Source organism: Ambystoma mexicanum, chromosome 9 (assembly GCF_040938575.1).
Source record: "Ambystoma mexicanum isolate Mex_15411 chromosome 9, UKY_AmexF1_1, whole genome shotgun sequence".
NCBI classification, from domain to species: domain Eukaryota; kingdom Metazoa; phylum Chordata; class Amphibia; order Caudata; family Ambystomatidae; genus Ambystoma; species Ambystoma mexicanum.
In genome coordinates this window covers 674,849,169-674,875,933 of record NC_090931.1, presented here as the reverse complement: position 1 = coordinate 674,875,933, position 26,765 = coordinate 674,849,169, and the positions used below count along the sequence as shown (strand labels likewise).

The 26,765-nt window shown below is 47.9% G+C and overlaps 1 protein-coding gene across 1 annotated transcript in view; it reads right to left on the bottom strand.

Annotated features, from left to right (window-relative positions):
- Window positions 1-26,765, bottom strand: part of CARF (calcium responsive transcription factor) — a 1,085,705-nt gene that overhangs the window by 169,180 nt on the left and 889,760 nt on the right. Inside the window, exon 12 of the mRNA XM_069615518.1 lies at window positions 23,699-23,774. Coding sequence (XP_069471619.1) covers window positions 23,699-23,774 — 76 coding nt within the window. The remainder of the gene's footprint in view (window positions 1-23,698; window positions 23,775-26,765) is intronic.

The following is a 26,765-nucleotide window of genomic DNA, read 5'->3' as shown; positions in this document are numbered from 1 at the left end:
CCGGGAAAAGCCATTGGCGACTTTATATATGGTGACATTATGCATGGGGACGGGTTGCAGCAATGTCCCCTGCTGCCATTGTTGATAAAATAAACAAATACAGGGGTTGCGGGGGTGTCCCCCGCATGTTCAATGTAATAATGTCCCTGCAAAAAACAGCGACTTTTTTGGCAGGGGCCATTTTTGCAGGGACATTATTACATGGAATCTGCTTGGCAAGGTCAGTTTACTGACTTTGTCACATGACCTGAACTTCCAAATAGTCTCCATATTCAGTGGAACGTAATGTAGGGACTAATTCCAATCAATCAAAGAGGAGAGCAACTCCCAGGTAATGGAGGCCAGGGTCAGATGTGATGTAAATTGGTGACTCTAGGTGCTCCAGTGTAAGGCAAACCGGTTTATTTGCAGAAGGCCCCAGAGTTAGAAGAATTTCCAGGCCAATGAGAGCTTGAGGATCCATGTATGAGGCGCATGATGGAGCCTGCTCAGAGTATTTGCTGTGACATTGATCTTTCCCTTCAATTGCACCGCAAGAAGGGTGAGTTGATATTGAAGTACCCGTTCCAGATCACAAACTCTAGATTTTAGATAGGAAGGAACCTAGTACTCCCTTTATTGTTCAAGCAGGACATATCGGTTGTGATGTCTGATCACCTGAACAGCCTTGTTCTGAAGTTGTAGAACAAAGGACTATAGCCCCAGAAACATGACTGTTTCCTGCTGCTGCAGAAAGTTGATGTATTTGAGCTTACAATGGGAATTTCACAAACCATGAGCCTTAAGATTCAGGCAATGTCTCTCACCTTCCACAACATTCTGAAGAATCTGTTTTGACAGAAATCTGGTGAAGAAATTAATTAAAGAGGACCCTTTCAAAAGATTTTGCTGGCAATACCATCAATAGTGGGATTGGACCAACAAGGAGGGAATTTTAGGTATTTACCTGCAGCCTTTTCACTGTATTTTGTGGCATTTGTATGGGATGTGATGGGTCCGAGAATAGGGAAAATGGGAGTATAGGGGTGGGTGAGTAAGGTGGGGATGGAAGGTATGGGGTTCTGCCCTCATACACATACTACAAAAAGAAATGAGGTGGGCTGCAATAGCTCGAGTTCTGATACTGTTATTCTCCAGATTAAACTGCAAAGGCCTCATATTCCGGCTGGACAGAAAGAGCATATGAAGGCATGAGGCTATGAGGACTAGAAATCTCTGGAAGTACCAAGGTAATATTTAGCATGCTTAGAAAAATGGCAGCTCCATTAATCTGAATCTGTAAAGGACAGAGGATTGACCTTGAGATGTTTATAGAAAATCTCTGGTCCCCCTTGTGTAGACTTGCCTGAGCCTGGTGAAAGACAGGGCCTGAAGTAGTCAGTTCATGAGCTAAGCGAAGAGTTTAAAACACCCTCCTCACATAGATGTGCCATCGCCATCAAATTAACTTTCATGAAGACTCAGACCTTAATTATATCCAAAATGCTGCACTTGACTTGGTAATGGACTCAGTCTATGCAAAGTGCAGAAATGTCCTATGGCGGTCCAGGCTTGGAATTTGAAAATACACATCCTATAGATCCAATAAGAACATCCAGTCGTCCAACTGCAACGCCTCCAAATCCAAGCCAACATCACCATGTGGAGTGTTCCCACTAACAAAAACTGATTTAGTTCGAAATATAGGGAGAATATTCCTGCCAAGGAGCGAGCCTGTCTGTCGCCTATGCAAATCCCCTGAATGCCTGGAGACTGCCAAACATCTCTTAACGGAATGTCAGACTTTAAATCAGACAATTTTATTATACCTTGGTGAATTTGCACACAATTCACTAACCATCTGTGAAACATCATTTTGGCTTTATTGTACTAACACCTGCAATATGCATTTGTTTATTGCACTATATAATGTTTGGCAACAGATAGAAGTATGTTTGGGCTCCCTGATCTGAGCTATCTGAGTATGATGGAGTCAGGAACAGACAAGTTATATTGTCTGGAATGAGGTCTACTACTAATTTCACTTTATCTCCATACGAATTTGAACCTAACAGGTTGGAAAGTTGCCTATGTATTAGTCTATGGGGTCAAGATTGTACAGATTTTCGGGGAAAGACATTGACATATATATATTTTATTATGATGTCTTCTTTATTTGTATAATCAATATTTTAATAATGCTGTTTTTCTTTCTGCATATTATATTTACTGATGAGCTGTTCGTATGATTTGATACTAATGTATGTAATTTGTTTTATGTGTAAAGTTTGAATTTATTTTCAACCTATATCACATTAAAGAATTATTATTAGTATTATTATTATGATTTAGGTCGAAATGGCCCAGAATGGCCATGAGATCCCTACGCTTTTTGAGACTAGCTTCTTAAAAGTGTCGGAGGACAGGTAAAGAGTATTTGCTGGGGATTACCAATTGAACTCTGGGATTTCAGTCACTGCCCTGTGCTCACTGTAGAGGTGAAAAGCTTCTTGACATCTAAAGGAAAGTGAAGAACCTTATTCTGGATGTCACGCTGGAAGAAATACATGCCTTTTCAGGCATTTCTTTTCATTTCTACCACTGAATAAACAGCCATAGCAGAAGTATTTGTCAAATATTTTGGAATTTGAAGTGTCCTTCCATTTTCACCCAGCTGGTAGAAGTTCTTCCAACGTATCAAAATGGTCCTGTTTTGCAAGTTGTAACATGGCGCGACAGTGGCAGCAATACACTGATGAGCAAACGTGTAGAATGTTGAAAGGTCTTCTTCCCTTACGCATCCCAAGCATCCCATGACTAAGACTACATTGAATGGCCAGCCTAGAGAAAAGCGCCCCAAGGAGGAGCATCTCTTCCGAGTAACTGTTAGGAATCGACAGTCGCCACAGCGGCCACTGCCACAATTACCTGCGCATCCCAGTAGGCAGCTGCTGCAGTGACCGCCGTCTCGGTTACCTGCGCGTCCCGGTAACAGGATTCAGGGCGCAGCCATGCCCGAGGGGCATCGGACGCCCATGCCCACGTTGAATTCTGGCCCGACCACGATACAGGTTACCGTGCCGTCTGGGTAGTTCCCGAGCCGTGGTACCCGTTAGTGTATATGTTTCCTTCCCGACGTGATGCATAAAAGGTCCTTTCCTTTTTTTTCGGCCTCCTGGCCAAGATGCATAAAAGGCTCACTTATTTAGGGGATTAGTGTATCGCAACTGTGGTATTCCACATTGCCAGGGACACATGTATTCTGAGTTCTACACATTCTTCTTTCTGCTTCATATGTATTTAGGTTTAGGGTTATTTAGGTAAGACATCCGAATCAGTCACTGGAGTTCCTAGAGATCCAGAGCCTACTGAAAAAGGTTAAGGACATTGCCTGAAAACTGTACTGACACTAGTGTTGCCTTTTGAGGATATTGGGATTGTCCTATCTCATATAATAATGTTCTCATCTCTGCAGCTCCTCTGATATTATTTCCACTGGTTCCAGAGGGGGTGTGTACAGTAGCACTCCTGCATGGGGCAACTGGTCACACAGATTGTATAATAAGTCTGCTGGGCTAGTTCCTTTGGGGAGAGGGAGTGCAGCGTCCAAGACTTTCGAGGGTTCTGGTCATCGCCAAGGGAAATCGTGATAGATTGTGAGACCTTATATCTTCCGCCCGAGTCATGGATGCTGTGCTAAAAGATCGTACCCCAGCATCTAGAAATTGCAATTCGAGGTGACCACCTCTCGTCAAGAGAATGCAGTTCTCTTTCAATCTATGACAACCTTGCAAAATACTGTAGATCAAATGGCAAAAAAAGTCAGCCTACCAGGGACCACTTTGGGGTACTGGTTATGGGACCTGCACACGATCTGAAAGCAGACCCATCCTGGTGCCCACTACTTTGCCCACACCAGGAGGAATCCCAGGTGTCCCTTCACCCCATGCCTCCTGAATACAGGGGAGGGGGGCCCTAAGGAGTTCAAGTAATTTTTGACACTATGTCAGATTCATTATCTTTACCGACCTCAGTTATATGCCTCAGATCAAGCTAAAGTCTGATTTATACTGCTTAATCTAGAAAAGACTGCTCTAGCCTGGGCAATTCCTTATATAGATGACAACCGCCCACTTCTAACCAACTATGATAGGTTCCTCTGAGCCTTTCAGCTCATGTTTGATCAGCAATATGCAGTCCAAGCCATTTGTAATGAACTATTGGAAATCAAACAGGGGTTTCAGAATCTTCTCACGTAAATATCTCATTTTAAAGGATTGGTTACCCAAACTGCTTGGTCTGAAGATGCACAAATCACCATCTTCTGTGAAGGCTTAAAAGAAGATCTAAAAGATTCCCACAGTCTGGTGGTAGAACCTCCCGACACCATATCGGCTTATATTTTTTTGATGATCAGAATGGATCAAAGAGCCACAGAAAGAAAGGGTGAGAAGAGACAGTTCGAATACTGTAAGGCATTGCCTCCCAGATGGGACAAAGATATCGCCATCCCAGAATCTGAACCCATGCAGTTAGGGAGGATGTGTGGCCCTGTAACAGTGGAGGAGGGAGAAAGACGGAGACGTCTCAATCTTTGCTTCTATTGTGCGGATTCCACACATCTTGTGGGAGAATGTCTCGAAGAATGGTTCCAAGCCAAAGCTGTGTGGATTACTGTCAGCTAAACGACATTACTATTAAAAATAGCTATCCTCTCCCGCTCATACAAGTATTGTTGGATCAGGCTAAAGACACTGATCTATACCAAGCTAGACCTGAAAGGGGCTTATAATCTGATTCGGGTTGCTGAAGGTGAGGAATGGTAAACTGCCTTCAGTACAAAATTTGGTCACTTCGAGTATCTCATTATGCCCTTCGGCCTTTGTAACAACCCTAAGGTGTTTCAATTTTTTCTCAATAAAATCTTCAGAGACATAAATCGATATACATGTTGTGATTTACCTGGATGACATAATGAACTTTTCACATCCTATGACCATCATGTACCTAGTAACTCCATGTACATCATGTCAAAGAGGTACTGCAGCATTTAAGACAACACCGTCTGTATGCTATGCTCACCAAATGTGTCTTCCACCAGAGCCCTATTTCTTACTTTGGATATGTCTTAACCCGTGAAGGCATAGAAATGGACCCCAAAAAAGATCTTGTCTGTTCTAGAGTGGCCTACCCCTTATTCTGTCAAGGAGTTACAAAGTTTTCTAGGTTTTGCAAATTTTTTTAGATGGTTTGTTCCTGCCAATTCTGATATCTTGATACCCCTCACAAGACTATTGAAAAAAAGCATCCCATACCAATGGACCCCAGATAACAAAAAAGCCTTTCAGATCCTAAAAAGGAAGCTCACCACTGCCCCCTATTCTCAGGCTTCCCGATCATAACCTTCCTTATATCGTCGAAACGGATGCTTCCAATTATGCCTTAGGAGCTGTCCTCATACAAAGGGATCCAGATACCAAAGAAAACCACCCTGTGACGTACCACTCACGCACCTTTTATCCCGCTGAGCGGAACTATAGCATCTTCAAAAAAGAACTAGCCTTCCTTAATTTGAGACATCTGCTAGAAGGTGCCCTTCACACTATTACAGTCTTCACCGTTCATAAGAATGTGGGATTTTTCAAAATGGCTAGGTCCATGAACCAGCGTCAAAACCGTTGCATACACTTTTTTGCCAGGTCAGATTTTATTGTAACTTTGAAACGAGGGCATTTGAATACCAACGCTGATGCCCTCTCCCGAGCCTATAAAACAGACGAAGAAGATATGGAAGGCGTACCTTTTCTTTATCCTGATAAAATTATTGGTGCCATCACACCCACAATCTCTTCATATGAAGATGACCTCTGGTTCCTCTGGCAGGGAAGTAGGCATAGGGTGGTGTTTGAGACTCTCCAAAGACCATACGAAAGGGGCGGACTGAAGATCCCCAATTTTGAGCTTTATTTCCTAGCTAGCCAGCTGAGACATGTCACGCAATGGATGGCCGATGAGAACACGACGGACACCCGCCTCCTCCAACCGGCCCTACCCCGGTTGTTACTAAGAGACATACTGTGGGCGGGGGAGGGTGCTATGAAACACAGCCCTTACCTCGCTAAGCTCGGGATCCGGCTTTGGAAAAGGGCCTGCAAGCTGGTTGGGTCAGATGACCCGTTCTCCCCACAGATCCCCATTTATTTTTAAATGTTTTTATTGGCATTTATATATATGTGTACATTAAAACCATCATGAGCATGGTGAAGATTGAATCACCTAGTACATATCATATATGCCATTTAAAGCATTGGTAAGATTAAACAATTAATAAACAACAATAGTAACACTAACTGTCCGTATGTCCTCTGAGTTGTTGGGCTCCTCGTTTCCTATTCGAACCCTCGTCTCGGGTCTGATGGGGTCTGGCTGTTCTTAGTGGGGCGTGATGTGGGGGCGAGTGTGAGTTTGATATTGCAGTTTCTCGGTCGAACTTACATAGAGATTCAGAGGGGTACATTCAAGGGGGCTTGTGGCTCGTTGAAAAAATCAAGTCTCTCAGAAGTGAATCTTCACCAATCTTCACCGGGATATCTCCTTCGGGTATGATAGGGCCCTCGACCATTCTCCCTGTGATTTCAGTCCCTAAGTCGGACTCCCATCTCTCTTTCAGACGTGCACTTCTTGGGTTGGACCTGTCATTTATTTGGATGTATAACCTCGACGTCGGTTTCCAGCCGTCTCTGACACCATACAGCTCCTGCACAAGGGGGTGTGTGTTCGGCTCCTCGGGCCATACATTCCATTTCTCTTTGGCAATGTGTCTCACCTTCTGGTACCATAAGAATTGTCCTGGGGCGAGTCCGTCTATCTGTTGCAGCGATTCAAATTCCCTCAACAGCCCTTCGGTAAATATGTCTCCCCATGTGTAGAGGCCAAAGTGCTCCCATCTCCTCATTGTCGGTAAGTCGCCGGGGGTTTTGCATATTTCTGCCAGCTTGGGAATCTCAGGTGCGTATGAGTGCCGTAGCCCAAGCATAGAGGTGACTTTTGTCCATACCTGTCGCCCCAACCGTGCTATCATGGGTGGGTCAGGGGGCCCAACTTGCTTGTTCCATATTAGTTCCTTAGGGTGCATGGGTGAGGTTAGTTGGCGCAGGAGATTCGTCTCTGCTGAAGGGTCATCACATAACCATTTTGCGATATGAGTCAGTTGTGCCGCCAGGTAATATCTCTGGAAATCGGGCAGCTGGACGCCACCCTCGGCGTAGGGAAAAGTGAGGATGCTCAGCGTGAGCTTGTGCCTGGCTCGACCCCAAAGGAAGTCCCTGAGCAGGGATTCCAACTTCCTGAAGAAGGGTGGTGGAATATAGTATGTTATGTTAGTAAAATAATAGAGAAATCTAGGCAATATTATCATTTTGGATATTGCTACTCTACCCATCACAGAAAGCGGCAATTTCGACCAGAATTTGATGGATCTGCGTACTCCGGACATGGCCACCTCCGTGTTGCATTCGTGGGTGGAGACCGGCGTGTTTGATGGTGAGGCCAGGTAGCGAAACGCCTCCACTTGCCATTGGATCCCAATCTCAGGGAGTTTGTCTGTGTTCCTGCCTCTGAGTCCAGCTAAAGGGAAGGAGCATGATTTCTGGCAGCTGAATTTTATCTCAGAGTATTTCGCAAAATTGTCTAGGATATCCAGGGCTGTAGGGGCGTTTCTTTGGGGGTCCCGTAGATACAAGAGGACATCGTCGGCGTATAGGGAGATGATATTGTCCGTTCCACCCAGGCTGATACCTGCATCGAAAAGCTGTTTCCTGAAGTGGATTGCCACCGGTTCCAGACCTAGGATGTACAGCATTGGCGAGAGGGGGCATCCCTGCCTAGTTCCCCTTTGGATGGCCCAAGCCTCTGATATCATGCCCCCAGTCTTCACTCTCACAACTGGGTTGTTGTAGAGCACCTCGATCCATCGAACAAATTGTTCGCCAAGTCCAAATTCCCTCAGGGTCTCGATGAGCCACTCCCAGAAAATCGAATCGAAAGCCTTGATGGCATCTAGCGAGAGTACAGCCAGGTCTTCGGTGGATTCAGCCGTTTGTGCTATTACATGCTGGAGTCTTCTCAAGTTGGCCGTGGTGTTGCGTCCTGGGACGAAGCCAGTTTGGTCTTCATGTACCAGGGTTCCTATTACTCTCGAAGGCCTTTTTGCCAGTATCGTCGTTAGTATTTTGCTGTCGTAATTCAGGAGCGCTAGTGGGCGGTATGAGTCACAGTTTTCGGGTGGTTTGCCAGGCTTAAGCGTTGGGGCTATAAGGGTCTCTCTCATGCTACTCGGTAATATTCCAGTTTCATATGCCTCCGCATAAACTTCTTGCAGTATGGGGGATAAGATCTCCTCATACGCCTTGTAGAACTCCGGGGTAAGGCCGTCTGTTCCAGGGGTTTTGCTCGTGGAGAGGGATCTGATCGCCTCGGATATGTCCTCGGGCGTGATGGGCTCTCCCAGCATGTTTCTTTGCTCCTGGTTCAATTTGGGCAGACCAACTTCCGCCAAGGTGTCTTATGTCTGCCTCGGGTATTCAGTTGGTGTGGGCGTATAAATCGGCAGAGAAGTCAGAGAAAGTGTTGTTTATTGCTTGCTGTGTCCTGTGGGCTATGCCCTTGCTGTCCTTAATCACATTTAGTGCCATCCTCGGGTGTTCTTTCCTGCATAGCCAGGCTAGTATCCTGCCTGGTTTGTCCGCTTCTTTGTGTGCCTTCACAGTTCGTGCGGAGAAGTCGAACTTCGAGAGCCTCTGCCAAGCAATTCTACAGTCTTCTCTGATCTCCTTCAGCCTGGTTTACGTCTCAATCGTTGGGGGGAGATTGTTTTCGAGGTGCTTGATCTTTTCCTCCTCAGTCTCTAGTTCCTGTCTCAATTGCCTCCTGATCCCACCTGCCTCAGCGATTACCTCTCCCCTCGTTGCCACCTTCATTGCTTCCCAAAATGTACTCCATTTGTCGACTGAACCCTTATTAAACTCTATATATTCCTCAAGCTTCTCAGCTATGGTTTCTTTGAATGCGGGATCGGTCAAGGCCTCTATTGGCATGCGCCACATCGGGATAGGAGGACTAGGGACTCTCAGACAGAGTTGCAGTATCAGTGGGGAGTGATCCGATATTGATCTACCCAGGTAGTTCGCAGATTCAACCTGTGGGGTTAGCTCATTGTCTATGAAAAGATAGTCTATCCTGGTGTGGAGGTTATGGGGGGCTGAGTAAAATGAGTAGGATCTGTCGACTGGGTGCAGGTCTCGCCAGATGTCGGTCATGTGTAAATCCTCCACAGCTCTGCGGAGGGCTTGGGAGGAAAGGTTGTTGGGTGTGCGTGGTGTGGTAGACCTGTCCAATTCAGCGTTCATGACACAATTGAAATCTCCTCCCCATATTAGAGTGTGGTCTCTGTGGAGCATAATTTTGGCGCATAGCTTCTTGAGGTGGGAGGGTATACCGTACTGGGGGAAATATGAGTTCACTATGCATAGCCGAGTGTTCGCCAGCGCACCCCACATTATCAGGTATCTGCCTTCGTTGTCTATTTCTACCCTCAGTTGATGAAATGGGGTGTCCGGGCTTACCCACGTGTACACTCCTCGTGCATATCTCGAATGGGACGAGCCATTCCCCTGGCCGCCCCAGTATTTTGTCAATTTATCCGCAGAGTCTGTGGAGAGGTGCGTTTCCTGCAGTAGGGCGAATGATATCTTCTTCCTCTTCAGGTAGGAGTGTATCCGGTTTCTTCGGAGGTAGGATCCCATCCCTCTGACCATCCACGTGATCACCTTGGGTTTTGACGCCATTATATGTGTACGTCAGTTATCGACAGGAATGCCCCATCTTTATTGCGGTTTGATCGTATGTTGTCGCGAGCCATGTCCCGTTCAGACTGTGAGGGGCGGTCTGTTTCGATATTCAATTTTGGATTTGTTTCGGTACAGTTAAGAGTTCTCAGAGGTAGGAGAGTTAAAACAATAACAACTTGAAAGAAACAATTATAACTGGTGCACCCAGCTCCTGGCACAACGGTGCAGTGCTCAGGTGCTCTCGCGCTGCCTATCCCCGTCCGGGTATCTAGCGCGAGTAGGTATGTGCTGGCAACTGGCCTGCACTGGTCCATCGCGGAAACGTGGTCTGTGTCCATGCATGGGAGATCTGGTGGGCCACGCAGTCGTTTAGCATTCTCTTTTTGTAGTTTTGCTTCAGATAGATCGGGGCTCTTTTACCGTTTCAGGTACATTGGGGAGGGCGTGGGTGCCCAAGTCAGGGTATCCGTGCGTCATCCCTGGCTGTCTTCATTATGTTTCCCGTGGGAAGAGTCAATGGGGACCTCGGCCAGGTTGTTGTGTTCCATCCACATAGTGGCCGCCACTGGTGTCTCCAGAAATACTGCCCTTCCCTTATAAATCACTTTGTCTGGAGGGGTAAAGCAGCATATATTTCAGATTTAGTTTCCTCAGTCTAGCCTTGATTGGGACAAAGGAGTTCCTTGCTTTCTGAACCGACTGAGTGTAATCGGTGTATATAGTGATTTTTGAGTTGCCCCGCTCTATTTCTCCACCTTCTCTCGAGAATTTCAGGATTACCTCCCGGTCCCGGAAGTTGAGGACCTTCGCAATGATGGGACGAGGGTAGGAGCCTGGGGGGGGGTTTCTTCTGGAGCGACCTGTGAGCCCTCTCTATGGCGAAGCCCTGGGAGAGGTTCGCCACCCCGATCTCCTGTTGTATTAAGGATTCCACAAAGGCCGTCGGGTCCATAGTCTCTGTCCCCTCTGGTACACCCAATATACTAATGTTGCGCCTAGCGCGACCTTCCGCCTCTTCAGACCTAGCTTCCAGGAGGGACACCTTATTTTTGAGGACTACGACCTCCGACTTTAGGGCCGCCGTGTCATCAGACCTGTCCTTCTGGGAAGATTCAATAACGGTGACACGTTCCGTCAAGTTGCGGGCATCCTTTCTTATTAGTTGAATATCGGCTTTGACTTTGCCTATCTTCGATTCTATGGATGATCTTAGGGCTGCGATCGCCTCCAATACCTGGTTGTGTCTGGTGTCTTCCTCGGAGCGGTCTTGCGTTGCTGAGCCTATCGGTGTGGTCTGGGAGGCGGGATGAGACTTAGATGTGACAAAAGGGTCCATGGTAGCGTTCTTGGCCTTATTTCTTGCGGCCGCCATAGTGGAGTGTCTTGGCCTTAGTGGGTGACGCAAGGGGTCCGATGTCCTCTCGCAGGGTGGGTAAGCGTGCAACTTTTCACAGCTCGCCACTGCGTATCATTTAAGTGTGTTGTGCCGCCAGTCTTAGTGCGCCGGGTGTACAGGAGCTGTAGCTGTCCCGTAGTGAAGGCACACGGATCGTTGCGGCCTGAGTCTTTTAGGATGTTGCCAAGATCCGCTCTGCGGGCCTGCCCCTTAGGTGGGGTAATAGTGGTAAAGTCGATGCTGGTTGCTGCGAGGCAGGTGGGTTGAGAGGGGCACCCCAGTGTGGCCTGTGAATGCTGGTTGGGGTAGGCGGCTAGGCCATGTAGTCCGGTAAATGGGCTGTTGGGCTAAGGCCCGCAAAGTTAATGGAGTCGGCCTTCAAACGGAGCGAACGGCTCCCGCAGCAAATCCGGTATGCGCTCCGCAGAAGGATCAGCTGGGACAGCTATCGGTGAGCGTGTAGGATGACGGGGTCGGAAGGGGCCTGTGATCCACTCACTCCAGGCCAGGTGTCCTCCAGTCGATCCCGTGTAGAGAACCACAGGTCGCGGTGAAGAAGTCCATGTGAGTGGGCGGCCGTGCTCCCTGGCTGGTGAAGTGTGAGTCGGATGTGCCCCAGGCCGGGGCTTCGGCAAGTGGTCCCCAGGGTCTGTGGAGCCGGTAGTGTCTGCTTCGCGCTAGTAGTGCTAGTCGCACGCCAGCACTGTCAGGCACGGGAGCACCGACTCTGGGCGTCCGAGTCGTCTAATGCGCGAGGTGGGAGCTTCCGCGATGTTGTCCTTCGGTCCCAGCAGAAGTTTCGTTGGACCTCGTGAGTCCGCTCCGAGGAACGGCGTGCATCCCTGGGCAGCGGCGGTCAGCAAGAGGAGCGCATGATCAGCCGGGCGGAGGTGCTGTTGGATCCCGGCCTCTCTGATCGCTCCGGAGTCATCGGCGCAATGCATCCGCCATCTTGGGAGCCTCCCTCGGGTGGCAGGGGGAGCCGGGCCGGATCGACTCAGCAAGTGCCCGGTCTCCGATTTTTGTCAGAAAAAGATGCGATACACAGATAATCGCTTTATGTGTAACTGCACCATAGAGTGGGTGGTGCAGCTACGCTCGTAACGCCCAAAAAACAGGATCTGACTGCGCGGCCGGGCGGGGCTCAAGGAAGCACCGTCCTCACTCCATGCGCGTCAGGCCACGCCCCCCCCCACAGATCCCCATTGCAGCACTTATGGCTAATCACTCTTGGGGGCAACTGGAAACACGCACACGATGGGAGCCCCTCGGGGTGGCCACACTTGGGGACTTGATTCAAGAACAGGAAATCTTAACATTCTCGGAACTCTGTGAGGCCACTGGCCTTCCGGCAGGACAGTTCCTGTTGCACAGGGTGGTCGTACAGGCCTTGAACAAGAGATGGCCGGTCACTGCCGACCTGACTGAGGAAAATGAATGCATTGAAACGATACTGAACTCTGCTGAGGGGGGCCATGAAACATCACAAATCTACGAGGCCCTATTGTGGGGTACGACCAGGGGAGACCTTAAATGCCGGAGTAAGTGGGAAACTGAACTGGGCCTTGTTTTTGAAGACAAAGATTGGGGTGACATAACCCACTACCATAAGAAAGTTTCCAGAAACGCCCGCTTGCAGCTCATCCAGCTCTACATCACCAATAGAGCGTACCTCACACCTGAAGCCATATCCAGATTCACAGGTGCCGGAACCCAATTATGCCCCAAATGCAGTGAACCCAGGGCAGGAATGACTCACATGTTCTGGGGCTGCCCAGTGATTAGAGAGTTCTGGTCACAAGTGAAGGACAGAGTTGCCGGCGCAGACATCGAAGTTGAGGTGGACGAGCCTACGGCCTGTATCCTGGGCAGATCTAGGCGAAACAGGAACAACAAACCCCTAACCAAGCTCACAGATCTTATATACATAACGGCCAAAAGACTTATTGCCATGGAATGGAAAAGCCCCAGAGGTCCACATATGCCCCTATGGTGGGGAGACCTCACGAGGTGGATTACAGCTGAAACCGCGGCATGGGAAACGGCTATCCATGTGCAAAGACTAGATTCCAGCGAGGAACTACACCGTTGGGTGGCCCTGACGGTGCCCTTGCTCCACCCTGAGGTGGATGATACCGAGCGGAGTGGAGAGGGTTGCCCAGACACGGGCACGGACTAGAGAGGAACAGTGAACTAGCGTGGTCTCGGGGGTGGGAGGAGGGTGGGGTAGGGTTGTGGTTATTACCTTGATATGCTTGACCAATCTCTAATGATATCAGTTTTGTGTTACCTCATGTTATTAAACCAATAAACAAATTTAAACAAAAAAAATGAAGATGACCTCTGGAAGGAATTTGCTAGTCTAGATAAAGACTAATTCCTTCATAAAGATAACAATGTAGAGAATCGGGGCATATTGTTTCACAAGAATAGGTTGTGGTTACCTACACAAGTTAGTCAGGCAATCCTATTGTCATGGTGTCATGACCTACCAAGTTCTGGTCATTTCGGAGTAAGAAAGAACCTGGAAAAGGTTCAAAGATTTGCTTGGTGGGACATTTTGAGAAAGGACACCATCAACTATGTAAAAGGATTCAGAATATGTGGGTGTGCCAAAACCATGGGAAAACGACCCTAAGGGTTGTTATGTCCTCGTCCCATTCCTCTGGGTCCTTGGCACATGTGTTCCCTTGACTATCACAGATCTCCCCAGCCATCCTGACGGTTGTCGGTTCATTTACGAAAATGCTAATTTTATTGCCTTAAAAAAAAGCTGTTGCTGGTAAATCCACCCTCCATAGTTTTCATGGTATACTCAGAGTCCTGATCATGGACTGGGGGTCATAATTCATTTCAACCTTTTGGAAGGAGGTCTGCAAGAGACCTGGTATTCAACATCGCTTTTCTCTACCTACCATCCGCAGACGGATGGGCAATGCGAGAGAGCCAATCAAATCCTTGGGCAATACCTGAGATGTTATGTCATGGAAAATGAAGAAGGGTGGACGGACATTCTTCCCCTGCCCGAGGTTGCCTACAATGATTCATACCATGTATCATTACATGACACCCCATTCCATGCCTTTTATGGTTACCATCCTCATGGATTTCCTATGGTGGCGATCTTCAATTTTAAGGTGCTTTCTGTCAAGGAACAGGTACAATGTATTTCCACAGGAATCTGGAACAGCAAAAAGCATTTGTTTTTTGCTTAGGAAAAGGCACAGAGTTACACCAATAAAAAGTGACTACCAACACCTGTGTATATGAAGGGTGATCACGTATGATTATCCAATGTGCACATTAGACTCCCTGCATGTTCCAAGAAATTCAAGCCACGATACATTGGTCTTTTTTCCATTTACTGTATTTTAATCCAGTGGCTATGGAGCTGGACCTACCCTCCCACTACAAGATAGATCCTGTTTTCCACATATCCCTTCTGAAAATGGCAGTTCAATCTCACAAATACCCCTGAGACTTATCTTCATCACTTCCTGCAGTAGGGCCCCAAGACTTGTACAAAGTGCAGTACATTGTGAACTCAAGTTACCAGGTTTGGACGCTTCAATACCTGGTTCATTGGAAGAGGTGTTGAATTGGGTATCTCACCATAATGTTATGGCACCTCGGTTGACTAAATGATTCCATGACAGGTATCCTTCCAAACCCGCTCCTCTTCTTCCGTGGGGAGAGATCTTGGGAGGTGGAATGCTGTTAGGAACCGACGGTCCCCGGAGTGGCCGCCGTCACAATTACCTGCGCATCCCAGTAGGCGGCCGCTGCAGCGACTACCGTCAAGGTTACCTGCGCATCCCGTTAAGGAGATGCAGGCGCAGCCAGCCCTCAGGGGCATTGGATGCCCATGTCCGCGTTGGAATCCAGGCCGACCACGGTACGCGTTACAGTGGCGTCTGGTAATTCCTGACGCTGCAGTGCCAGTTATGTTCACGTTTTCATCCTGGCGTGACGCGTCACGTCACGCAGTATTAAGTCCTTTCCTTTTTTCCGGCTTCCCGGTCAAGGTGCATAAAAGGCTCACTTATTCAGGAGACCGGTCTCTCGGAACTGAGTTATTCCACATTGCCAGGGTGTCATGATGCCTACCCCCGGATCAAGCCCATCAGTCCAGAGGGCAGACATCCAGCCCCTTATTGGAACTCACAAAGCCTGGGTTAGGGGCTCTATGGATTCAGTCCTGGCGCCATAGGCGCCAGGCTCATACAGTCAAACTTACCTCATGCAGACCATGCTGCAAGGAACTCAAGCATTTGCCTTTGTGAGGCCACGGAAGGACTACTTTTCTTCAGGGACTATTTTTTACTTGGGTGTGGTGCTTGGAACTATTTACCTGGGACTACTTTGGAAGCTATTTAAACCACGCCCGAAGAGCAGAACACGCTTCGCATTATTCTGCATTCAGCAGCGTAACGCTCACCATGCCTACAGTCAGCATCCTGTTACCTGCCACGCCCGCTCCGAATTCAGACCGCATCCTGGGAAGAAGGGAAGAAGAAGAAAAGGCTAGAGCAAGAACCTACCTTCTTATCTTCATCGGCTCCAGAATCCACTGCATCCCTGCACAAGGAAAAAGACTTTGAAAAAAACGCGTTGCCCCGCTAGCAGCTGCGCCGCGCCATACTTACCAGTCTTCACAGCATCTACACGATCCGGCGCAGCTTAGATCTCTTCGTAGCTGCATTCTCTGCACCTAGAGGAAGACAAGAAAAAACAAGGTGAGCCGAGAGCAAACAGACAATCTTGGTTATCGCCAGGCACTTACTTGATTTGCCGCCCGAGGTATAATTCTTCGGCATCCAGCATCTTCTTACGCCGCACCTGTAAAAGGACAAAAGCACTTGGTTAGAGACATTTAGCATCATTATTTTCTACCGGACAGTGCTGGGTAATACAGACTCTTACCTTAGCGCGACCTGCAGCCAATCAGGAGAATTCCTTTTGGACCAAGCTGCAAGATAAATAAAGGAAAAGGGAAATGAGTGAATAGCAGACATTGTAACTCTAAGACTATATAATTACGGCTCCACGCCACATTCCCCAGAGCCCTATTTCGTCTGGAACTCACCCTATTGCTTCGATCCAGTGGAGTAACTGGCATTCTACGCACCCCTGCAATCAGCGCAGGATGGAGAGCTCATCATTTCAAGCACTAGGGAAACTACTTTTACGGGTCAAGCAGACAAAACTAGGAGGGCCAGTCCAGTCAGCCATCTCCGCCCTACGAGTCACGCTGGTGGAGACCACTGCTGTTCAGTCCCGTTCAACGCCCCTGCGGGAACCAGGTGAGCATAACAGAACGCGAAGCCTCAATCCAAATTCCCACCTGGGCGTTATGGAGACCTCAGAAACTGACCAACTAGCCCAGTTACTGGGAGAACTCCGGGCCGAAGTGCATTCCGCCCGCCAAGAAACCAATGCTCTCCGGAGAGAGCTGATTGTGTCTAAGGAACGCACTGACGATCTTGCTAGGCAACTATTGCAAAACCAAGCTGGGCAAACACCCCTACCTGGACTCGGGGGTACCCCAACTCACGCTCAAACAAGTAACCCTGTGCAAGTACTTTTACCAGGAAAAATTCCCTTAGCACCACCTGAACGCTTTGCAGGGGACCCAAAAAGGTTTGCTGTGTTTATGAACCAGTGCCGCTTGCATTTTCTATGTAGACCTGGAGCCTTTCGAATGACCAAGCAAAGGTAGCCTTTGTTTTATCTTATCTCAGCGGTAGTGCAGCAGATTGGTCAATTCCACTAGTCAATCAGGATGACCCTCTTCTTCGGGATTTCCAGGGTTTTCAATTAAGCCTGGAAAGACTGTTTGCCCGACACTCACAAGGACAAGCCCTGGATAACAAAACTTTTGTCCCTACGTCAGGGTAACCAGGATCTGTTGACCTACATCGCAACCTTCAATAGGTTGGTGGTGGAAACCGGATGGCCAGAGGCAAAGCAGATTACGTTATTTCATCGAGGACTTCGAGGTGAGCTCAAAGACGTTTTAGCACAAGTGGTGAATCCACCTCAGGAGTGCTCTGAATATATAGATCTGGTGGTCCAGTTAGATCACAGACTTCAGAATAGAAAGACTGATCGAGCTAAATTTGAGAATCGGGTATTTGTTAAGCCCAAGGATAATGTTACCCCCAAGGAAACAGATGCATCAGAACCTATGCAGATCGGGAGGGTTAAGGGACTTCTGACTCAAAAGGAAAGAGAAAGGAGATGGCAGATACAACTGTGCCTGTACTGTGGATCTTCGGGACACTTCCTACGGGATTGCCCAGTAAAACCATCCAAGAAGGTGGTAGGAGCTGCTGACAAAAGCCTCATGGAGTCTGACTCGGGAAATGACCACGCCCGACAAGCGTAGAGGTCCGCTTGCCCAGCATGAAGAAGGACGCTCAGACCTCGCATCTCATTATACCAATGGTCCTTATTGATCCTAGGCAGCCATCTCGTATGCACGCAGTAAGAGCATACATTGATAGCGGAGCCATAGGAAACTATATGGACCACGAATTGGCCTCAAGAATGAACCTACCTCTTTGCAAAAAGATCCCAACAGAGGTCATCACAACTGTCGATGGAACTGAAATTGCCTCTGGACCAGTAACTCATTCCACTACAGAGATGACGCTGTCGGGTCAAGATGGGCATCGAGAAAGTATTGTGTTTGACTTAATCAAGGCCCCACCGTTCCAAATAATTCTGGGAATGCCATGGTTGGAAACGCATACTCCTTGTATTGAATGGCGAGAAAAGAGAATGACCTTCCTGGATTGTGTGCACACTTGTTATCCAAAAAAAACTTTGAACAAAAGCCTAGCCTCAGTCACGAATTCAACTACTCAGTTACCTCAGGAATACCTAGACTTTCAGGATGTTTTTCAGAAGGATCAAGCAAATACGCTACCACCTCACAGATCATACGATTGTCAGATCTATCTCATACCCGGTGCCCAAGTTCCATGCAGTAGAATTTACGCCCTTACAGAGCCCGAAAACCTTCACCTTCGACAATATTTGGATCAATATCTTGCCAATGGTTTTATTCGCCCATCCAAGTCCCCAGCAGCCTCAGCATTATTCTTCGTGCCAAAAAAAGAAGGTGACCTTAGAACGTGTATAGATTATCGCGCTTTAAACCAAATTACGGTAAAAAACCGATACCCGCTGCCTCTTATCCCGGAACTACTGGACCAAGTAAAGGATGCTCGTATCTATACTAAGTTAGACCTCCGAGGGGCAAATCACTTGGTGCGTGTAAGAAAAGGCGATGAATGGAAGACCGCCTTTTGCACCAAGAACGGATTGTTCAAGTATCAAGTGATGCCTTTCGGGCTGTGCAATGCACCGGCAGCCTTCCAGTATTTTATGAACGATGTCCTTCGAGAACTCATTGACATCTGCGTCGTTGTTTATATAGATGACATCCTAGTGTACTCTTCCTCTGAATCAGACCATGTTAAGCACGTTCGTGCAGTCCTTGAAAAACTACACCAGCATAAGCTATATGCGAAATTGGAAAAATGAACGTTTCACTATACAGAAGTGGAATTCCTTGGATTTATCCTGACCCCAAATGGAGTTCGAATGGACTCTCGAAAGGTGGACGCCAACCTTAAGTGGCCTTCATCCACCTCGGTTAAAGAAGTACAAAGCATGCTTGGATTTGCTCATTTCTACCGCAGATTTATCTCTGACTTCTCACATATTGTACATCCCATCACAGCACTCTTGCAAAAGAACAAACACTTTTCATGGACAGAAGAAGCAGAAAGGGCATTCCTGATCTAAAACAAAAATTCACGTCTGCACCTGTTTTAAGGCACCCACGTCCCGAGCTTCCATACGTTGTTGAAACAGATGCGTCCAGTTTAGCCATGGGGCTGTTCTTTCCCAGAGGGATCCTGAAACTGGCCAACTTCATCCAGTAGCATTCTGGTCAAGAAAATGTTCAGCACCCGAAGTAAACTATGCAGTTACCGACAAAGAACTATTGGCTATCAAGTCTGCATTCAAGGCCTGGCGGCAATATCTTCTCGGTGCTAGGCATACCATCACTGTAATCACCGATCACAGAAATTAGCAATATTTAAAGACAGCCAGAGCCCAATCTTCACGTCAACTTAGATGGGCCTTATTCTTTGCGGAATTTGACTTTGTGATTACTTATCGACCTAGTTGTAAAAATGGTAAAGCAGATGCTTTATCTTGTATTGGAATGGGAGAAGCATATTCCAATCCTGAACCAGTGCCTATAATTTCGGAGAAAAGAATCCTGGGCATAACAACTCTACAAACCTTGGAAGACATCCATTTAAAGGTCCAACAACTTTTCGATCAGGCAGCCTTACAGGACTGGTCAAACAAAGGCCAAGATTATTCAGTTAACGATCATCTACCGTACTATCAAGGTCGTCTATTTCTACCAAACAAAGAATTACAAGAATTAGTTCTTTCCAGTTACCATGATGCTCTTATTGAAGGACACCCTGGAATCGCAAAGACAGAAGCCAAGATTAAAAGACAACTTTGATGGCCAACCTGGCGAAAAGACGTGAAAACATTTGTGATGTCCTGTGGTATTTGCGCCCAAAACAATACCTTGAAGAAGAAACCAGCTGGCCTGTTACAACCTTTGGACATTTCACCCACACCATGGCACACCTTATCTTTAGACTTTATCACTGATCTCCCTCCGTGTAATGGATTTAACACCATCCTCGTCATAGTGGACCTTTTATCCAAGATGGCTCATTTTATTCCTCTGAAAGGGCTACCTACAGCCTCGACCTTGGCCAAGGAATTTCTTGAAAATATAGTTCGAATACACGGATTTCCTTCTGTATTGGTCTCCGATCGAAGTAGGCAGTTTATTTCACAGTTCTGGAGAAAATGCTGTTAATTGGCTCAAATCGACGTGAGGCTGTCAACCAGCCATCATCCCCAGACCGATGGTCAGACGGAGAGGACCAACCAAACTCTTGAACAATACCTACGTTGTATGTTACATCAAACCGAAAACAACTGGAAGGAAATATTATGGATAGCTGAATATGCATATAACAACTCTTTGCATTCAGGAACCGGACAAAGTCCCTTTTATACCATATATGGGCGTCACCCTCGGACCTCCGAACTTTACTCACCTCAACAATTAGAAATGCTCGCAGTGAATCATCTACACGCTGCTATTACACAAGCCCTTGAAAGAGCAAACAGAACATTTGAGACAAGCTAAAGAAAGATACAAGAAAACTGCAGATCAACATAGAAGTGAAGCCCCACATTATCAGATTGGAGACCAAATTTGGTTGGCTACAAAACACATACCTTTAAAGGGAACTCGGACCTTTAACCCTAGATACTTGGGACCTTATACTATTAAAGCCATTATCAACTCAGTGGCCGTTAAGTTGAACTTACCTCCAACTATGCGTATTCACCCCGTCTTTCATGTTTCACTCCTGAAACCAGTACAACCTGGAACACGACTAGCCAAACCACCAGGCCCCATCTTAATAGACGGGGAACCCAAATTTGAAGTTAAAGACATTCTGGACTCTAAAATGGTCAAATCAAGACTTTTTTTACTAAGTCGACTGGAAGGGTTACGGGCCACAAGAAAGGTCATGGGAGCCTAGCGATCACGTTCATGCACCCCGGTTGGTGAAGAAATTCCATCGGAATTTCCCAGATAAGCCAGGACTAGAGAGAAGGACAACCTTAGGAGGGTCCTTGGGGGGTGGGTTGAGGGGGAGTGCTGTCCTGATGCCTACCCCCGGACTTCCGGATCAAGCCCATCAGTGCAGAGGGCAGACATCCAGCCCCTTATTGGAACCCACCAAGCCCCGGTAAGGGGCTCTATGGATTCAGTCCTGGCGCGTAGGCGCCAGGCTCATATATGGGATCAGTGCTGGCGCCGTAGACGCCAGGCTCATACAGTCAAACTTACCTCATGCAGACCATGCCGCAAGGAACTCAAGCATTGGCCTTTGTGAGGCCAGGGAAGGACTACTTTTCTTCAGGGACTATTTTTTACTTGGGTGTGGTGCTTGTAACTATTTACCTGGGACTACTTTGGAAGCTATTTAAACCACGCCCGAAGAGCAGAACACGCTTCGCATTATTCAGCAGTGTAACGCTCACCGTGCCTACAGCCAGCATCCTGTTACCTGCCACGCCCGCTCCGAATCCAGACCGCATCCTGGGAAGAAGGGAAGAAGAAGAAAAGGTTAGAGCAAGAACCTACCTTCTAATCTTCATCGGCTCCAGAATCCACTGCATCCCTGCACAAGGAAAAAGACTTTGAAAAAAACGCGTTGCACCGCTAGCAGCTGCGCCGCGCCATACTTACCAGTCTTCACAGCATCTACACGATCCGGCGCAGCTTACATCTCTTCGTAGCTGCATTCTCGGCACCTAGAGGGAGACAAGAAAAAACAGGGGGAGCCGAGAGCAAACAGACAATCTTGGTTACTGCCAGGTACTTACTTGATTTACCGCCCGAGATATAATTCATAGGCATCCAGCATCTTCTTACGCTGCACCTGTAAAAGGACAAAAGCACTTGGTTAGAGACATTTAGCATCATTATTTTCTACTGGACAGTGCTGGGTAATACAGACTCTTACCTTAGCGCGACCTGCTGCCAATCAGGAGAATTCCTTTTGGACCAAGCTGCAAGATAAATAAAGGAAAAGGGAAATGAGTGAATAGCAGACATTGGAACTGTAAAGACTATATAATTACGGCTCCACGCCACATTCCCCAGAGCCCTATTTCATCTGGAACTCACCCTGTTCCTTCGATCCAGTGGAGTAACTGGCATTCTTCGCGCCCCTGCAATCAGCGCAGGATGGAGAGCTCATCATTTCAAGCACTAAGGAAACTACTTTTACGGGTCAAGCAACCAAAGTAGGAGGGCCAGTCCAGTCAGCCATCTCCGCCCTATGAGTCATGCTGGTGGAGACCACTGCTGTTCAGTCCCGTTCAACGCCCCTGCGGGAACCAGGTGAGCGTAACACAGGGACACGTGTATTCTTATGTTTACACATTCTTCTTTCTGCTTCATAGGTATTTAGGTTTAGGGTTATTTAGATAAGACATCAGGATCAGTCACTGGAGTTCCTAGACATTGTCTGAAAACTGTACTGACACTAGTGTTTCCCTTTGAGGATATTGGGATTGTCTTATCTCATATTATAATTTTCTCATCTCAGCAGCTCCTTTGATATTATTTCCACTGGTTCCAAAGGGGATGTGTCCAGTAGCACTACTGCCTGAGGGACCTGGCCACACAGATTGTATAATAGCCTGCTGGGCTAGTTCCTTTGGGGAGGGTGAGCACAACGTCCAATACTTCTGAGGGTTCTGGTCATCGCCAAGGGAAATCGTGACAGTAACATCTCCATAGCCTGCATGGCATTCCCCAGGACAATGATGTACAGTTTAGCAGGATGCACAGATTAAGGCACATGTAATACAAATCAGAAAAAGATGCATCGGCAAAAACAACATTCTGCACTCAAATATTTCTGTATGGCATAATATCCTCATGTCCCTGTAGCGAAAGGGTTAAATGGTCAGCCAATAAATATAACGGACATAGGGCTTAAGCAAACAGGGCATATTTCATTGGGGAAACATGTAATAGAAATTCATAGCAATTTACCTTAATGGCAGGCATCCTGGACCAGGATAACGCTCAAAACGTTCTCTATCCAAGCTTTACTCAGGGCCCAAAGGACCTTACATCCATGAAAAACAACACTGAAGCCCCACACCGCAACGCTAAGCCTTCTTCCCTGGCATACCAATCTGGGCCTGACACATCACACTGCTATGAAGACACAGGCACCTACAATGATTATGAAAACAGCACAAACCATACTTGGTGCAATGACATGACTGAAATGCTGGAGATAATTCCAGGCACATTGCTTGCCCTGCCTCAAAAGAAGCACACGTAGGCATACACCACAGAACAGACAACAATGGCTTTATATATACAAGCACGCATCATCTTGGGCTATCATCGCACTCTCCTTTTCAGAATGTTGTTATGTACTTCTACAACTGTTGTCCTATGCCAGGGGTCTAAAAAGGCCAGTTGTAAAAATGCAGATGCTGGCATTTCCTTAAACAGTACCTTAGACTGGGGGTATAGAGCAGAGGATTAAATGGTAGGGTGAGGGAGTGGTAACGTGGCACATGGGTTGGACACACCAGTAAAAAGGAAATTAATAAACCAACAAAGAATGGGATTACCACCCGTGGCATCCAAAACAGGATTTGAAATCTTTCTCAGGAATTAAGCTTATAAAATAAACAGCAATATCAATGCACGCCTGAAGAGTGATTAATGCAATGCTGATGAAAAGGGGAGCAATGTAAATGTACCATTGAAAAGGGTAGCATTTTGATATCTTTCTTTGGCCACTCCTAAACTTACCATCTGAGGGTGGAGCTGCAAATGTCACAGTCACTGTCTCCTTGAGAACATTTTCATTGTCTGTTTGCCACTGCAACTGCAATGCAAGATAAGAACATTTGTGATAGTACAGACAATTACCATAAATAACTTGTTCATTTTAGTGTACTTTGCTGGTGCCCATGCTTTTCCTTACACTATTCCAAAGATACCTCGGAGTATGACCACATACCACAGTCAGAAAAAAACTATTTCCCCTTTAAGTATAGTTTGATAAGTGCAAAGAGCAAATGGGGCGCCAAAAACAGGAATGAATATCATTGCAAAATAAATCAATAATATTCGATATGGGGCAAAGTACCCCCTACTGTACACTATTAGGATATTGTAAGTGAGGCGGGTGTTCCCTGAGCAACTAGAGGAACGAGGTAACCGACCTCCATGGTATACCTATCGGCCTGCAATGTCCTGGCCCTTGGTCGTCAATGCTTAAATAGTGCCTTAACAATTTGATTAACTATTTCCTATGAAATGGTGTTATGCCGAGATGCTTCTTACGTGCTCAAGTGAAACAATGTAGGTCTATGTATATAATTCATATATACATCTCTACAGTAGTAGTGCAACATATACTACTTTAAAGTGTGCAAAACCACTCCTGGAGCAGTAAAGTAGTCAATATTTTAATTCAAAACGTATCCCTGCTTTGACCTAAACAAAACAAAATAGAGTACATGAAGAGCCAATGAAGGCACTGAAAAGCAATGCAATTATGCATTTTTTTTCACACTGAATTCACAGGGGCAGGAAAAGATTTTTAAGTAGGGATCAAACACTGTATTCTTATTTGTTTAGCTTTTGGCTCAAATATATCACTTTAGCAGCACCAAGTGGAAGGCACACTTTGGTATGGATAGTGGAAAATATGAAAACGTGTATTAACACGCATGCACTGTGCTCGCGTTAGTTGCAACTGGATGCCTATGCCTTGAATTTAATGTTAAGGAAGTCCCAGATTTCTGAAACTTCATTTAAAACTGTAATGATTGCTATGAATAGCATCATTTGTGGGTCAGTCTTTAATGATATTTTTACTTTGGGGCTGCAGTTCTCGACATCCAGAGGGTTATGCTCTTCCTTATGCCTGTCTGACAGTGACATCAATCCTGCAATGTGTGTCCCTCCCACGTGTATTGTCCTTTTAAGATGGTATGGCCCAAGCTAATAAAAGGAGCCCCTGCAGGCACGTGCAGCAGAACGGCTGCAGACTCCATGTATGGAGCTCCTGTTGTCTCCTCTCTCAATCTGGGCCTTCAGGCCTACACCGTGTGATTATGGTCCTGTGATGCTGGCCTGCAGGCCCAACGCAGTGTGACCACTGCCCTGCAGGTCCCTGCTGGTTTGGGCCCCCCTGACCATCCTGGTGCCCTGGCACCCACCATCCAGGATGTTACCAGCATCCCAGGTGCTCTGGCACCACAGCCTCACAGGGCCCTGCCTTGCAACACCTATAAGTCTGGGTGACCCCGCCACACCAGCATGGTGACCGCCGCAGGCCCCACAGTAATGGCAACAAGGGAGTGGAACCCCGCGGTGTGCCCCGCTCCACTGCTGTCCCTCATTTTCTTTCCTTCTCTTCATTGGAAGAAGGAGGAGAAGCATCCACCGCCCTGGAAGAGGGTGGATGCCATACCTGGCACCCCGCCGGCCGATCATCCCTGGCCGAGGCCCTCTGACGAGAGGGAGCTCGTGCGGCCAGGGTGGTGGTCCGCCTGCGGCCCCTGCGGCATCTGCCACCGTGGGTGGAAAAGATGTGGAGCGAACGCAGCCGCAAGAAGAAAGGGACCTCCTGCCTGGGGAGAGAGTTGTGCTGACCCCCCCAGTGGAAAGAGAAGGGGCAGCCTTTGCCGCATCATGGTGGATCCTCCCTGACCGCGGCCTTCTGCAAGGAGGCTGCTCATGCGGCCAGCGGGAGAGCCAGCCTGCAACCCCCTTGGGTTGGGTTCGTGTTTAAGGCGGATGGGGTGTCGCCGGACCCCCGCAAAGTGAGGCGCGTCCGCCTGAGAATGTTGCAGAGGTGAGGAGCTTCTTGGGCATGGTCACTTACTGTGGCCGTTTCATCAGGAACCTGGCGTCCCGCTCAGAGCCGTTGAGATCGCTCACAAAGAAGGACACCACCTGGCACTGGGGCCCCCTTGAGCAGGCGGCATTCGACGACATCAGAGGCGCCTTGGCGGCGGACGACACCATGGCGTTCTTCGATCCGAGTCTGCGGACAGAGATCGTGGTGGACGCCAGCCCATATGGACTGGGGGCAGTGCTTACACAAGTGGGGAATGACCAAGAAGTCCGACCCATAGCATACGCCAGTAAGGCGCTCTCCGACACCGAGCAAAGGTACTCCCAGATCGAGAGGGAAGCCCTGGCGGTGCTGTGGGGTTGCAGACATTTTCGCCTCTACATTCTGGTGCGCCCCGTGACTGTGGTCACGGACCACAAGCCGTTGCTGCCGATCATGGCGGGCTCATCATCCCGTCCACCAGTGAGAATAGAGCGCTGGATGCTCGCCCTGCTCGAGTATGGGGTGTCGTTAACATATCGTCCAGGGGCTAACAACGCGGCAGATTACCTATCCCGTCACCCAAGAAGGGACTCGCAGGAGTCTGCATCAGCGGAAGAGGCCGATGAACATGTCCGTCTGGTAGTGGAGACGGCCACCCCAAACTCCATGCAGGTGGAAGAACTCGAGGTTGCGTCCAAAGGCGACGAATGTTTTGCCATCCTGAAGGAAGCCATGCAGAGGGGTACCTGGAAGACGGTACTGGAGACCGTGGAACGCAGGACATGTGAAGCCAGAGTGGCCCTTGAGCAGTTATGGAGAGTGAGAGAAGAACTGACATTCTCAGAGTCGGGGCTGCTACTGAGGGGTGAGAGGATCGTGGTGCCCCAGGCCAAAGTGTCACAGGTCATCGCGTTGGCGCACCAGGGTCACCAAGGGGCGCCCAAAACCAAAGCTCGCCTCCGCCAGAAGGTGTGGTTCCCGGAACTCGAGCGGAAGGTGGAAACATTTGTGGCGTCGTGCGTGTGG